This window comes from Chrysemys picta, chromosome 2 (assembly GCF_011386835.1).
Source record: "Chrysemys picta bellii isolate R12L10 chromosome 2, ASM1138683v2, whole genome shotgun sequence".
Taxonomy (NCBI): domain Eukaryota; kingdom Metazoa; phylum Chordata; order Testudines; family Emydidae; genus Chrysemys; species Chrysemys picta.
Window position 1 is genome coordinate 281,475,621 of NC_088792.1, and position 15,099 is coordinate 281,490,719.

Sequence of the window (15,099 nt, forward strand, 5' to 3'; positions counted from 1 at the left end):
ATCATTATGTACAAGTGGGACAGCAACTGGCAGCCTTAATTCTGGCGTGTACTAACTGTTGAGTGCTTAATGTTGTAACCTTAATAACATTTTAATGTAGTTTTTTATATACAATTTCTTGCTTTTTTAAAAAAAAGCAAACTGAAAAAACCCGAAATCCCATCATATGGCATCATATTGACACCTACGTTGGTCATCAGAAGGGTTGGGACCTTTAGTTTCCCCACCCAAATTTCTGCCACTTGAGCTAATAGAGTAACTGATAACAGTAGTAAGTTGTCATTCTCCATATGGACCAGCACTAGAGGGGGATGAGCAACATTTTGCCAGTGGATTTCACAAATATTGGCTGACAGCAGAGGCATGGTAAGACTCAGGAATCTTGGGTTCCAATCCTGTCTCTGGAGCAGGGAAGTGTGTTTGAGGGCCCAGACTCTTCTGAAGTATGAACCCTTCTGCCATGTCTCCTCCAAATTGTCCCACTCCTCTCCCCTCCCCTGGCACCTTGTCCCAGTCCCATTCTTCTCATGTAGACCGCCCCAGTCTCCTCCTTGCCCCAGTCCCAGTTCCCTCTTCCCAGCTCCTCTTCCAATTTGTCTCTCTCTTCCCCACTGTGGCCCCCAGTGGCCCCCCTCCCTGGTGTCCTAATCCAATCTCACTATCCCACACCCACCTCCCCTCTGGCTCGCTCTCCTAGTCTCTTTGCACAGCCAGTCCCAAACTCCCCCAGCTCCTCATCCAATCTCAGGGCTTGTTTGCCCTTCCCCACAGTGTGACTAGCAGGGCAAACCAAAGTGCTGTGCTGTAACTCCTGTGTGGGTCATATGGGTGTGAACTCAAAGTTTCCTAGTTATCCTCTTCAAACAGGAATATGTTAACACGAACTAGGAACCTTTTAGTTTGCATCCACACAGGGAGTTACATCGCAGCACTTTGGTTTGCATTACTATCCAGACACTCTTAGTCACATAGCCTCAGCCTTTCTCTCCATCCTCTGGTTCATAGTTCCAGTCTTGGGCACCCCACCCTACTCCCATTGTCCTCCTCCACTCCCAATCCCAGTTTACCTCTCCCTACAGGTCTGCCTCTTGTCCTTTCTGTATTCAGATCAGGCATCTTCTTCCTCTAGGCTTATTGAGCCCAGCAGAGGGGTCAGTGGGAACGCAGGAGAGACTGTCGTCTTTTCTTAGTTCTGGTGCTCAGACCCAACACTGCCTGCAGCTGTTCACAGCTGTAATTGCAGGAAGAGTCCTGCTCAGCCCCGGACAGGACCTGCCCAGTCAGGACAGCATAGTCATGGAATTTAACTGCTAACATTTTAAGTCTTACTGAGCATATTTTATAACTTGGCCAAATTTGGATGAATTCTCATGGGAAGCAAAAGGCACATCCTAGACTGAAAGGCCACCTCTTGCCAAATTTCAACTTACTGCTCCAAAGCATGGAGGGAGTAGAGCTTTTCAAAGAAAAGGTCACCAGAATTTTTAAGCATGGATAAAACAGATTTTTCCTTAACCTCATTCTTGGAAATGGCTGTACCATTTTGGCTGAATTTTTTTCAGAAACATTCAGCCTGAGGCAGGCACCCAGCACGGCAAATTTCAGCCCAAACAGTTTGGCAAAGTTATGAGCAACTGAGAGAGTGTTTTGTAATAGGAAGGGTCAAGTAACCTTAATAATAGGTGGTGCAACCAGCTCTGCGTATAATAAAAAAGTACCTATCCCCCCACCTCTACACACAATAGCCATACATTTAAAAATACAGTCCTCCTAAAAGACTAAATCAGCACTTTCTTCTCATGCTTGATGAACGAAACCCAGAAAACAACTCAATCAAAGATGAATTCATATCCAGGTTATATTCCACCTTTCCCACGAATCCTAGCCTCTGTGAAGCGCACAGCCCCTAAAGTCTGGTTCATGGGCCTTGCAGCATGTCCTGAGAGTCAGCAAACTCAGGCTGTTTGAAACCAGAAGGGAGAATAAGTTCCGAAGTTAAGGGCACCCTCTGTTTTATACTGAGGGGGTTCCAGCTGGAGCTGCTTTTGCCTGCAGATGTGGCAGTCCAGTGCAAGGAAAGAAGCATTCTTGCAAGTCGGTGGCTCCCAGTCCTTTTAGAGGTTTGTAGGTCAAAACATAACACCTTACATTTTACCCAAAACCCAATAGCCAGCCAGTGTGTTATCTGTTAAATATACTGCAGTAGCACCCAGATGCCCCAGTTGGGGATCAGGGCTCTAGCATGCTAGGCATGTTACAAATATACAGCAAAAAGATGATTCATGCTCTGAAGATCTTACAAGTCTGAGCTGCAAAACAACAGATGGATTCAATAAACAGACATGGAGGAGCACAAGGTACAGTGGGATGATTATAATCAGCATGATATGAAGTGGTTGCAACTCGGTAGCTACCTAATGTAGGTTCTGGAGCGCTGATATCATGTTCCACCAGGAAGATATACTGCTTAATAACGTCTCCAAATGTAGCTAAGAGTGCTGTTTATTTTTCTTTCCCCCCCAATAATAGGGCACCTCGATGCAGGAGATAGAATTGAAGATGCCCGTCCAAAGTTATGGTGTGCTTTAGGTGAGGGCAAGGTGATTGTGTTTGATGCATCTACCTGGACTATTCAGCAACACTGTTTTAAAGTGGGCAGCTCTAAACTGGTGAGTGAGACTAGCCTTGTTGTTGTTAATTATTTATATTACCATAGTGCTTAGGAGCCCTGATCATGTATCAGGGACCCTACTGTGCCAGACATTGTACAAATACAGAGCAAAAAGATGGTCCCTGCCCCAAAGAGCTTACAATCAAAGTATAAAACAAGCTACAACAGATAGATACAGACAGATGGGGGGAGTACAAGGAAACAATGGGACAGTATTGGTCAGCGTGATAGGCAGTAGTCTCAGTACACCAGCAGCCTACCAGTAAAGGCATTATGGCAAAGGAGACTTTTAAGGAGGGGTTTGAAGGTGGATAATGAGGTAGCTTTGTGGAGGTTTACAGGGAGCTTCTCTCAAGTGAGGGGCAGCACGAGCAAAAGCACAAATATGTTTGTTTGGATATTTAAAAAGTGGGCAATGGAGGCTGGTATTGTGGGCTGATTGGAAGTGGGAATTAACCTCCTGAGGTCCCTTCCAACCCTGATACTCTGAATCTATGATAGTGAATGAGAGGTGATGGGTAGGGATAGGCTGGGAAGGGCCTTGAAAGAGAAGACAAACAGCTTATGTATGAGGTGATAGAGAAGAGGGAGCCAGTGGAGGGAGCAGTAAGAGAGAGAACATGGTCAAAGCGACAAGCTAGGAGAATGATCTTCACAGCAGCATTCTGAATGGGTCTGAGTGGAGCAAGACTGCATGGTCAAGTCCAGAGAGAAGGAAGTTGAAGTAATATAGATGTGAGATATTGAGAGCCTGGATGAGCGTTTTAGCTGTGTGCATGGTTAGGAAAGGCTGTGTCTTAGAGATGTTATTGCAGAAGGAGACGTCAGGATTTAGACATAGCCTGGGCATGAGGACCTAGAGAGAAGTCAGAGTTGAAGAAGACACCCTGGCTACGAGCCTGTGTGACAGGCAGGTTGGCGGAAGGAAAGGGAGGGGAGGGGGTGTTCGCAGTGATTGAGAAAGGGGTGGGGAGGAGAAGATTAGGAGCTCTGTTTTGAGTCATGTTGATCTTGAGCTGTTGGCTAGACATCCATGAGGAGATGTCAGCGAGACGGGTCAAGATTTTAGATTGGAAAGAAGGAGACAGGTCTGGGGTAAAGAGGTAGATGTGTAAATCATCAGCATAAAGTCAGTAGTTGAATTTGAGTTTCTGGATGAGGTTACCGCGAGATAAGGTACAGAGGGAGAAGAGAAGAGGACCAAGGACAGAAAGGGGGAGGGGGTGATGAGAATCATTAGAAGGACACGCTGAAGGAGCGTGTTGAGAGGTGAGGAGAGTGTCATGGAAGCCAAGGAAGGACAAGATTTCAAGAGGAGGAGCATGGTTGATTGTGTCAAAGGTGGCTGACAGGCCAAGGAGGATGAGGATGGCATTTTAGAGACTAACAAACTTATTAGCGCATAAGCTTTCATGGGCTACAGCCCACTTCTTCGGATGCATATGATATGCATCCGAAGAAGTGGGCTGTAGCCCATGAAAGCTTATGCGCTAATAAATTTGTTAGTCTCTAAAGTGCCACAAGTACTCCTGTTCTTTTTGCGGATACAGACTAACACGGCTGCTACTCTGAAACCTGAGGATGGCATTCTAGTTCTGAGCTTTGTCTTGGAAAAGATTATTAGAGACTTTGGCAAGCAGGTTCAGTGGTGTGCAAAGGGCAGAACCCTGATTGGAGAGGGTCTAGGATGGAATTGGAGGAGAGGAACTCCAGATTATAAACAGTGCATTCAGCAATCTTACAGATGAAAGGAAGAAGGGAGATACAGTGGGCTTTTTAAAATAATAGAGACTAGATCATTGCTTGTATTGTGAGGGGAAAGAGCCAGAGGCTAACGCAAGGTTAAGGAGAAGAGTAAGGGATGGGAAGAGAGTAGGTGGAGAGAGAAGTGGAGGCAAGAGGTGGAGTGGGTTTGAGGAGTGAGTCAAACATGGCAAAAAGACAGCTGAGCTTGCAGGCATGGTACTCAGTTAAGTTGTAGAAGTAGAGCTGTTTAACTGTAACAATGGTTTTCAACCCATCGTCTGCAGACCCCTGGAGGTCCGCAAACTATGCCTAAGATTTCCAAAGGGGTCTGTGCCTCTATTCAAGATTTGTAGGGGTCTTCAAATGAAAAAAGGTTGAAAACCACTGAACTAGGAAGATGGGAGAAGTGAAGGAGAAGAGAACAAATATAGAGTTGAGGAAGGCAGCCAGGTCATGGGATTTCCATCAGAGACGCTCCGCAGTGCAAGACCAGGAGCAGAGGAAGCAGATGTTGAGGAGAAGCCAGGGCTGGGGTGTTGGCAGGGTGGGAGATGGGAGAGGGCAAAAGAGTTGAAACTGGAGGAGAATGAAGCTTGGAGGGAGTCAACAACTATCACTGGAACTAAAGTAAGAGAGGGCTGAGAGCAGACAAGAAGTCATCAATGCTGACGGGCTGCAAGACACAGAAAGGCTGCCTGGGGAGCTGATGGGCGATGTGGAAAGAAGCCAGGCGATGGTCTGAGAGGGGGAACTCCTCAATAGAGAGACTAGAGAGTGCATTGCTTGATGAAGACCAAGTCAAGCGAAGAGCCCTTGTGACTGGGAGAGTTGATTCAGAACTGCCGATCAAAGGAAGAGGTGAGGTACAGCTAAGAGGTCATGTGAGTCATCAGCATGGAATTTGACATCACCAAGGATGAGTGGGAGGTAGCAAGGAGAGGAAGAGAGAGCGTCAGGAAACTGAATCGAAAGGAAGGATGATGCGAGGAGTTGGGTGAATGGTAAATGACAGCAGCGTGAAGCGGGCAGAGAAGGTGCAGATGCATTGCTGTTCAAAAGAAAGGAAAGCCTGGGAATGGGGAGGTGGAAGGGGCCGAAACCTGCAAGAATGGGAGAGGAGAAACACACCGCAGTCTGACCAAGGATGGTGTGTGTGAAAAGAGGAGAGGCCTCCCTCAGAAAGGACAGCTGCAGAGGCAGTGTCTGATGAAGGGATCCAGGAGCTGGAGGGAGCAAGTTATTAAGAGGTTGTGAATGGCTGAGATCTTTTGAGAGATGGAGTGGGTATTAATGTGGGAAATAAGAAGTACATTATTTCAGAACATCCTGTGTTTAAAATACTGCTGCTGCTATTTCTAGTTCAAAAATTAAATGAATGTTTCACTTCTTCTAATTGAAGAGAGAAATACATTTTCTACAAATGGAAGAGTGTCTCTGTTATGTAGGAAAGAAATGTGTAATACTTTGAGCTTCTGTAGTGTTTTTCATCTGAAGATCTCATAGAGTTTTACATTATATTTTAAGCCCCAAACCACTCCTTTGAGATAGGTATCAGTAAGTATTATTAAGCCTACTTCTTTGAAGGATAAACTGAGCCATAGCGATGACATCACTTCTCTTCAGTCATACAGCCTTGTAGTGACAGAGCCAAGAAAGAACTGAGGAATCTTGATTCTTGCTCTGACTTTAGCCACTAGAAAAACTCTTTGTATAATACGGTGGCTCACAACCAGGGGTACGTGTACCTCTGGGGATACACAGAGGTCTTCCAGGGGTACATCAACTCATCTAGTTATTTGCCTAGTTTTACAACAGGCTACATAAAAAGCACTAGCAAAGTCAGTACAAACTAAAATTTCCTACAGACAATGGATTGTTTATATTGTTCTATATACTATAGACTGAAATGTAAGTACAATATTTATATTCCAAGTCATTTATTTTATAATTATGGTAAAAATGACAGTCAGCAATTTTTCAGTAATAGTGTGCTGTGACACTTCTGTATTTTTATGTCTGATTTTGTAAGCAAGTAGTTTTTAAGTGAGGTGAAATTTGGGGATATGCAAGACAAATCAGACTCTTGAAGGGGGTACAGTAGTCTGGAAAGGTTGAGAACCACTGGTATAACATGTTTGTGTACTTCTTTCAAGAGTGATAACCTTCTGTACTGAACTTTTAAAAGAAATCTTGCACTTTTTTTCCTTCTAGACTTGTATGGTAATGGTAGAGCAGAGCCAAGTATGGATCGGTTCTCAAGATGCCATTATTTACATAATCAACACCCATAGTATGTCTTGCAATAAGCAACTAAATGACCACCGCTCTCATGTTATGGACATCATTGTAGAGAACAGGAACAGTGTATCCAGGTAAATTTGATTACAAAGTTCCATTTTTTAAATATACATACCAGCGAACGTGGGAGGCATTCTTGGTACGAGAGCTTCTGAAGCTGGACAAATGTGTAATATTAGAGAGAATTTTAAACAAGATAATGTGTTTTATTTCCTTTAATCGCTAATCAACATCTAGACTAAATTTAACCTTAAGAGAAATCATGCAATTATATGTAAGGGTCCATATAAAACAGTCAACTACAAGATACTATGTTTAACCTTCTATATAGGCAGCCCAATGTAGCTGATGTGATCAGTTTCACAATGACACCTTATTTCCAAAATAGTTCTGCTTTCCTGAGACAGAGATGAGACCAAAGGGGAGTTGCAGGCAACCAATGATAAATTGCACACCGAAGCCTCTTAAAGAACATTCCATTTTTGCTTTGTCCACACAATAGATTATCATACTTTTACAACCCAGTTCTGGGTTTATTTTTCTTTGTACAAAAGTGAACGGAACAAGAAAAATAAGTTCAAATACATCGTATGATTCTTTTTAAAATTAACAGTGCAGAAGTGCACATGCCAAACCTCACTTCTGCTGCCAAAGCCACCCTCTTCCTGCCACCTGCTGTGATTCCCTTCCAGCGTGCTGCCCTGGCGCTTGGGAACTACTCCTGTGTTACTGTCCTATAGACTTTAATGCACACTCCGTTGTGGCTCATTGATGTATTTTAATCTAATATTTCTACTACTCTTGGAAGTAAAGATCTCGGCTTTGACTTGGCATTAACGTTTGTTGTGGTGGGAGATCTATAACAACATGCTATTTTTCATTTTGCTTTTTTACGTCAACAGCGAAGCATATTCATGCAGTTTAGATGGGACAGTGATTGCTTGGAACATTAGCACTTTGAAAGTAAACCGTAGAGTTCAACTGCCCTGCAAAGATCTTTTTTCTGTCAAACTCCATGACAACCGTCTTTGGTGCTGTAAGTTCTTCATGCCTCAGATATTGGAATTTTTTTAAATAAGTTTTTGCATGTTATGTCACTTTAATGTAAAGAACAGTACAATTTCATGCCACTTTTTATTTTTGTATGATTAACCAGTTCTCTTCATCCAGCCATCTCCATTCAGGCTGTTTAAATAGCATAGAGTAAGCCTATTGAGTTTGTTTGGATTGTTGTTGTGCTTTAAATTAAACATTTTGCCTGGTCAGGGTCTTACAGATATTCTCTTGTGATAGCAAGCAGAACCACATAGGACAAAATTGCTGGGTTACTGCATGGGAGGATGTGAGCTGCCTTTGGATGGCCATGTATCATCTGATTGAACAGGGATGTTGCATTCACTGCAGGATGTGACATCTAGAAGCATCAGGCTTTGTCTGGTCTCACCCAAAGATGCCTGTAAATTGGCATGGGAACTCTTAAAAGAGAAGTTCTTTTAAGTCTATGGGGTCTAGAGGTAATAGTATCGGAAGTTGTGGATCTGTGTTTGAGCCACCTGTTATGGCACAGGTCCAACTTGATAGTCTCAGCTGTAACCTTTAACTACTTCCAAGTGTTCTGCCATCCTATGTGTAGGAGCTGAATAGGATATGCTAAGGTTTCAGTGCCAGAATAAAAGGTCATCAATAAGGCATCTTTTCCAAGTACAGGTTGGTTCAAGAAACCTAAGGCTTATCCACCCAACATTGCTTTAATGCTCAATGCTACCAGAGACCTAGGATCCACTGTATATCAAGTATGCACATCGAGTGACGAAAAAGTTACTAAAGACTATGGGTAAAATCCTGGCCCGATGTGCGGTCAGTAGTAACACTCCCATTATTTTCATTGGGGCCAGAAATCCACCCTACAACTTCTGTAGTACAGAAAATCTCTGTCCTAGATCTATAGCAGCAAATACTTATGCACGCTGAGAACCAAATAGTATATGAAAATTTAAGCACGTTCTCTTTTCCTCTTTTGTTAGCACCTAGAGTACCAACAGGCATGCTTGTAATTGCAGAATAGATATAAGAATGTACACTGTGAGAAGTCAATTGTGAATAGAGAATACCATGTATAGTTTTCTCTGTGGGTTTTAGGAAAGATACTACTGGTGACCCCATAGTTCTGCATGTACACATTTACTCCTGCCTAACTTTCCACGGTTTTGTTGGGAAATAAAACGTCAGTACTTCGACTATTAACCTCATATTTTTACTATTGAAGGTACTGGAAGTGGTATACTCGTAGCGACAACTAATGGGTCTCCTCGGCAAGAAATGAAAATTGAAGAGAATCCGAAGGATGTTTGTTCGTATTTTCGCTGTTTCCAGCTGTTTCCTGAGGTATTAAATTTAGGCTGGTAATTTGTCTTGTAGGAAGTCTCTGCTTTATAAACAGTGCTGTACAATTATTTCTTAGGCTATGTGTGTGAGTACACTGGTAAGATTGGTCAGATTCTTTCTGTGCTTTAGGGGGACCAAGTATGGACGTCATGTTCAGGAAGTAGTGACCTGTCTATTTGGAATGCAACAGATCTCTCCAGAACGCCTCAAAAGATTCATCTTCAAGACTGTTCTGAGATTACCTGTATGATAAAAGTAAAAAATCAGGTAGAATACATTCTGTTAATTTAATATTTTTATTTGTTGCCCATTTCCTAGGTGTAATGCAGTTTGTGTTTACAGCACTGTCATCAGTTGAGTTGTTTTATTGTGGGCTTGCCACGCACATTGGTCTGAGACATGAGTAGCCCTAAGCTAATAGCAGCCCAACCTAATTGGCCATCTAGTATTCAAACATACAAGCAAGGCCAGAAGCCTCATCCATGATTAAGTGCATGATGACTTTATTAGTCACTGACCTTTTCACTAAATAGTATGAACTAAAGATTAGGTCCCCTGACATTTAATGCCTTATGCTCCAATGATAAAGCCCAAGAAAAGACTGGTGGAAAAATAATAAATGCTGATTAGCTGGCCTGTGTCTGGAAGATGGTCTCTTCCTATCTAATCATCATGTGCCCACCCCAACAGGGTTAAAGGATCCAAGCAGTTCCCCTGTCACCATCTTCTGGGAGTGTCACTCAGCCCTCTCAGTCACAATATACCAGTCACTTTCAGAGGTCTGCGGCTGCTGCAACTGAGGGCACCATTTGGTCCGGGGCAAAGGTCATTTCCATAAATAACAGCAAAAATATTCCACAATGAGATGCTGACAGTAACTCCAGACCCTTCTGAAATAATCCCAGTCGGACTCCCCAGCCCGTCTCCCCCGAAATGTACAATCACTTCAGAATCCACTCCCTGTGGAGTTGGGAAGCTACTCTGCCACTGGGGCTAGGTTGGTGAGCCAGGACCTAACGGGAAAACAGAGAAAGGTGCCATAGAAACAGAACCCCACAAGCTCTGGGATACCCCCAACCAGCCTGTAAATTAAAGGATTACTCAGAAACCCAGAGTCCTCTTCTGCTCCATCTGCAGCATCATCCCTCTTCCCCTCCACTCATTCAAAGCCCAGTAACACTGTACGTAACATTATTGTCCAACTCCCGTATACAAAAAAGGAAAAATCAGCAAACGTTCCTGAGCTTCCCACCTCCTCAGTTTGAACATTCAATACTCCTGTCTTTAAGCCGGCCAGCGATGCAGCAACTTGGCTCTTTCTCCCCTAGGATAGGACGGAGCCAGTGGTCAGAGCTATAATACCCACATATCCCTGCTGTAAAAACGAAACAGCATTTACTGGAGTTGCCAGGCTGGGCCAGACTGGAGTGGCTGCCTGGCAACGACGGAAGATGATAGTGTGACAGCTGTCTGCTACAGGCTTACTTCTAAATTCATTTAATTAAAATCAGACCATTTACTATATGATTTCCTTATTTTAGCAAGGAAGCAAAAACAAAGAGTTTTGCCCATTTTGTCATTCTTAAATATGCTTCTTTCTAGTTACCAACCCTTATTGAAAACGTAATAGTGGCTATACATCCTGTATAGAAACCTACAAACCATTGGCTCGAACAAGTAGCTTTGAGAGATCTTGGGTATTACCGTTTTCAAACCTGACCAGAGTACCACTGATTGTATCTTTGGGGGCACATAAAACAACTCCTTTGCTGAAACCGCTTGCGCTGTATCTTCGAACAGAAGTGGAATGTAATGCATTAAAAATTGATTCTGACTTTCAGATCTGGATTGGCAGCAGAGGAATATCCCAGGGCAAAACCAGGGGAAAGATCTACGTGATAGATGCTGAAAAGAAAACTGTGGAGAAGGAGTTGGTGGGCCATGCTGATACAGTGAAGGCACTGTGCTCTGCAGAGGACAGATATGTTCTTAGTGGTTCTGGAAGGGAAGAAGGGAAGATTGCTATTTGGAAAGTTGAATAGATTTAACTTTTCCAAGTGTGTGCAAATACCATTGTTGGAAAACTTACCAGTTTGGATTTTGTTACTCCAACTTCACCCTTCAGATGTCGTTAACAATGCATCAGTGTTATTTTTAATTTATTAGTATAATTATTTCAGTGGTAACTACATTATTGTAGTATATAGAAACAAAAGGGAATTTCTGTTTGCACTCTGTCATGATCAGCCGCCACCTGCACACTCAGTGAAGAACTGGAAGACTGAGTAGAGAAATCACTAGATTTTTAAACCTCGGCGATTACATTTTACAAACATTGTCATGAAAGGTCAGGATTATGGGCCAAGTTCTTTGCTAGGGTAAATTGACTTCAATGAAGCTGAACCAGCAGAGAGTATTGCTCAATAATTCAGTTTGAGCTAGTTCTTAAAGATACATATAAGTATCATCCTACAAAATAATAATTTTGATATCTTGACAGCTGGAAATGTTCATTTGGAAAAATATTAAATGTGACTGATTCATCATGGGTGATAGAATTACTATCAATTCAAAGTATCTTTCTAAACTGGCAGCCCGATTAACACAAGGATGACTTTCCATTCCCGCTGTATCTATATTTATGGTGCATTATTTAAAATGCTGACTTTCCCTAATGGCACTTGTAGTCTGCTGGTGTGCCAAGAGACTTGGATATTTCCAGTTACGGCAACTTGAAGAAGTAAGCATTCCTTTAAAAAACAAGCGTCGAATATTTGGGATCTGCCAAGTTCTTAGGAATGGAACCATTGCTGTGGTAGTTCTGTCTTTGGCAAATTTAATTTCAATATATTATATGCTTGCTAGTGGCAGCACCATTGGTTGGAGCTATGCAAACAAACTTCACCCCAATATCATGCCATTAACTTGGACTGCCCAGATAGCTTAGACTGTTATGACTTCTTGGCCCAAAAGACCCTCCATAATTTAGATTTGTGTATGTCCTTGAACTCTAGCCAATGGGGAAGTGCCTTGCAAATCATAAAAAAAATCTACTGTTGATCTACAATTAAGGCTGATTTGGCAGAAAAAATATATATTTTGTCCATAGTTGTCTCCCAGAGCCATAGAGGCTAACATGTTTTGGGACTGTCCCAGGATACAATGCTTTTGGCTACAAGAAGGCCGGAGGATTAATATGATATTGGATACCTCCATAAAAATTACTTCCAAGAGCTGTGTTTTGGGATATAGCCCATTATCTTGGAAACATCCCAGCTTCACAGAATGCTTGGCTCTCCAGAGCACTGCTTGTAGACAAATGACTGATGCTGCTCCGCTGGAAGAGCAGACTGCATCCAGGGGGAGCAGCTTGGCACACAGACTTTGCTGACCTGGCAGCTAATGAGCGGGTAATGTTTTGGAGAGGAGGGACCTCAGACAAATTTGAAAAGATTTGGTCTGACTTTTTAGAAACCCGATGGAAACTGAGCGGTTGTTCTTCTTTCCAATCCCTGCCCCCGTCCTGCCTTTCCTTTCCCTCCCCTTCCACTCCTTTACCTTTTTTGTTCTTTTTGTCTTTTTGCTTTTGTTGCCCCCCCCCTTATTTTGGGAGGGGAGAGGGGGCGACAAGTTCAATAAAATATAAATAGAGAAATAAAACATAAAAAAGACTGCCGTTATTTAGCTCAGAACATAATAAGAAAATAATTCAACTTAATTTTAAGTTGCATGAAGGCACCATATGCTATCACGTAGATCATTCAAAATAATTGAAAGTAAATGCCATTGTACTGTGGTCTGGTGTTCCATTTGGCTTATGCTTCCTAGTCATTTCCTTTCAGGAAATATGTGAGAGTTGGAGAACTATACATATGTGCAGAAGAGTTGTCTGTATCAATGCAGGATAAAGTGGAATATATCATTTCTATAAAATACTGTAAATAGAAAATCAGCTGCTACTTTTTTTGTTAACATATATAACCTATAGTAGTGCAGGGCTAATAGAAATACTGTTATAGAAACTATTGATAATCTCTGTGTTAAGTCTTTCAGTCTGGGTATTTGAGGATAGCTGAACTTCTCTCTTGTCATTTGTTCAGTCACTGAAAAAACGAATATGAGAAACAGAATATTAAACACTATTGCAATTCTAGCCTCTCTTTGTAACTTGTTTTTATTTCCATGTAATTCAACACACCACAAGGACCTACATTTACAGTCATGGCCAGCATCTGCTGGATGTAGCAGAGATAAGGCTGCGGCTGTCGGATACTAGGACTGTCTCTATACAATGTTCTGCTTGCAGGGCCGGCTCTGGCTTTTTTGCCGCCCCAGGCAAAAAAAAAAAGCCACGCGCGCCCCCTCCAGAGCGCTGGGGGGAGGGCGGAGAGCCCGGCTGGGCCTCCACTCTCCCCGGCGGCCGGAGCGCGGGGGGGAGGGGGGAGAGCCCGCCGCGGCTCCGCTCTCCTCGGCGGCCGGAGCGCCGGGGGGAGGGTGGAGAGCCCGGCCGTGGCCCCGCTCTGCCCGGCCGGCCGGAGCACTGGTGGGAGGGTGGCGAGCCAGCCAGGGCTCCGCTCTCTCCCCGGCGGACAGAGCGCTGCGGGGAGGGCGGCGAGCCCAGTCGCGGCCCCGCTCGCGGGCCGGAGCGCCGCCCCCCTCCAGGTGCCGCCCCAAGCACATGCTTGGTGGGCTGGTTCCTGGAGCCGGCCCTGTCTGCTTGGTTCTATTCCAGGCTGAAGGCTGCTTTACTCTCCGCTGGCTGGCTATGGTTGACTATAACTGCTAAGCTTACCTTATCCCTGACGTGCCTCCTATGCCAGGGACTAAAACATGTTGTGAAGGAGCTGGCTATCCTGGCTTTATCTTATCTGGGGATTCTCCCATCCCATGGAAGTTCTAAGTTGGAGGATCCAATAGCTCCCTAGCCACTAGGCCCCAAGTTTTATATGACCTGCTCTGTTCTATCTTTGCTTTAAAACCACGTCCATCAGCATGGTATATGAACACCAGTGTGACACCTGCTATGCTTTCCCCTCACTCTAGAGAGCCAGGACCTATGATGTCAGCAGAGACGTCTGAGCGAAGAGCTGGCAATGAAAAGTTAGCTACTGTACTGCTCAACCACGTTACTTCATCTGGTCATCCGTTCATAACTGCCTTTGTTGTCACTCTCACAAAGCATTTTATAATTAGCTTGCCTTAACAGTGGGCTTTCAGTGCACCAGGAATGAGCTCTCATCCTGGCAGTGATGCCCTCTGTGATGTTGGGCAAGTGTTTGCCTCTGTTCCCCAAGTATAAAATGGGCAGAACAGTACAGTTCCCCTTCTGACACCAGTGTGGCCCCACTACAGAGAAGCAGCAGATGTTCTGGGCCTTGCAGTTCTGCTCTCCAGGGAAGGAGACATTAGTGAGAGAGTCTGGGTATACTCTAAGTGCAACTTGCTTTATTTGCACACAGACACACAACAGTCCTGAAATGAAAATGGTCAAACAGCAGGTGGGGCAATCCTTCTGCCACGAATCTCAGCTCAGCGCCAATGTGTGGTTTCCCGGGGGCAAACCTGCCTCAAGAACTGACTCTAAGCAGCGCCCCAGAGAGAGAGTGCAGACTCTCCTGCTGCTTTCTCAGTGCCCTGTCTCATAAAGCTTCCTCTACACACAACTTTGCATAACTCAAAACTAACAACACCACAACATATCTTCCCAAGAGTGGAAACTTGCTCACACGTCACAAAAAAGAACTTTAACAGGGAATGTAACAGTGCAGCCTAGTGCCACCTGCCATAATACTCAGGAATTCCTAGGTCCCAATCCTGTGCTCATACATACTTCCTCTGTAGTAGTATTAAGTATGTTCTCTAAGCCAGTATGACAACATGATCACCTGCCCTCCATGACTAATACCGAGTTTATTGATCTAGTCTCCTTTATAAGATCTGTATTTCTGTGTATAGCCATGTCTCCCATTAATGTCCCCTGATAATGTTAATACCCAGTT

General features: G+C 43.8%; 1 protein-coding gene across 3 annotated transcripts in view; it reads left to right on the forward strand.

Annotated features, from left to right (window-relative positions):
* The window catches only part of DENND3 (DENN domain containing 3), an 86,191-nt gene extending 72,938 nt beyond the window's left edge, over window positions 1-13,253 (forward strand). For all 3 annotated transcript variants that reach the window (XM_005291054.5, XM_008165128.4, XM_065586274.1), the window contains 6 exons: window positions 2,530-2,669; window positions 6,629-6,789; window positions 7,618-7,751; window positions 8,982-9,100; window positions 9,230-9,367; window positions 10,942-13,253. In XM_005291054.5, the coding sequence (XP_005291111.3) occupies window positions 2,530-2,669; window positions 6,629-6,789; window positions 7,618-7,751; window positions 8,982-9,100; window positions 9,230-9,367; window positions 10,942-11,142 (893 nt within the window). In that variant the 3' untranslated portion in view covers window positions 11,143-13,253. The remainder of the gene's footprint in view (window positions 1-2,529; window positions 2,670-6,628; window positions 6,790-7,617; window positions 7,752-8,981; window positions 9,101-9,229; window positions 9,368-10,941) is intronic.
* Window positions 13,254-15,099: the final 1,846 nt, after the last annotated feature.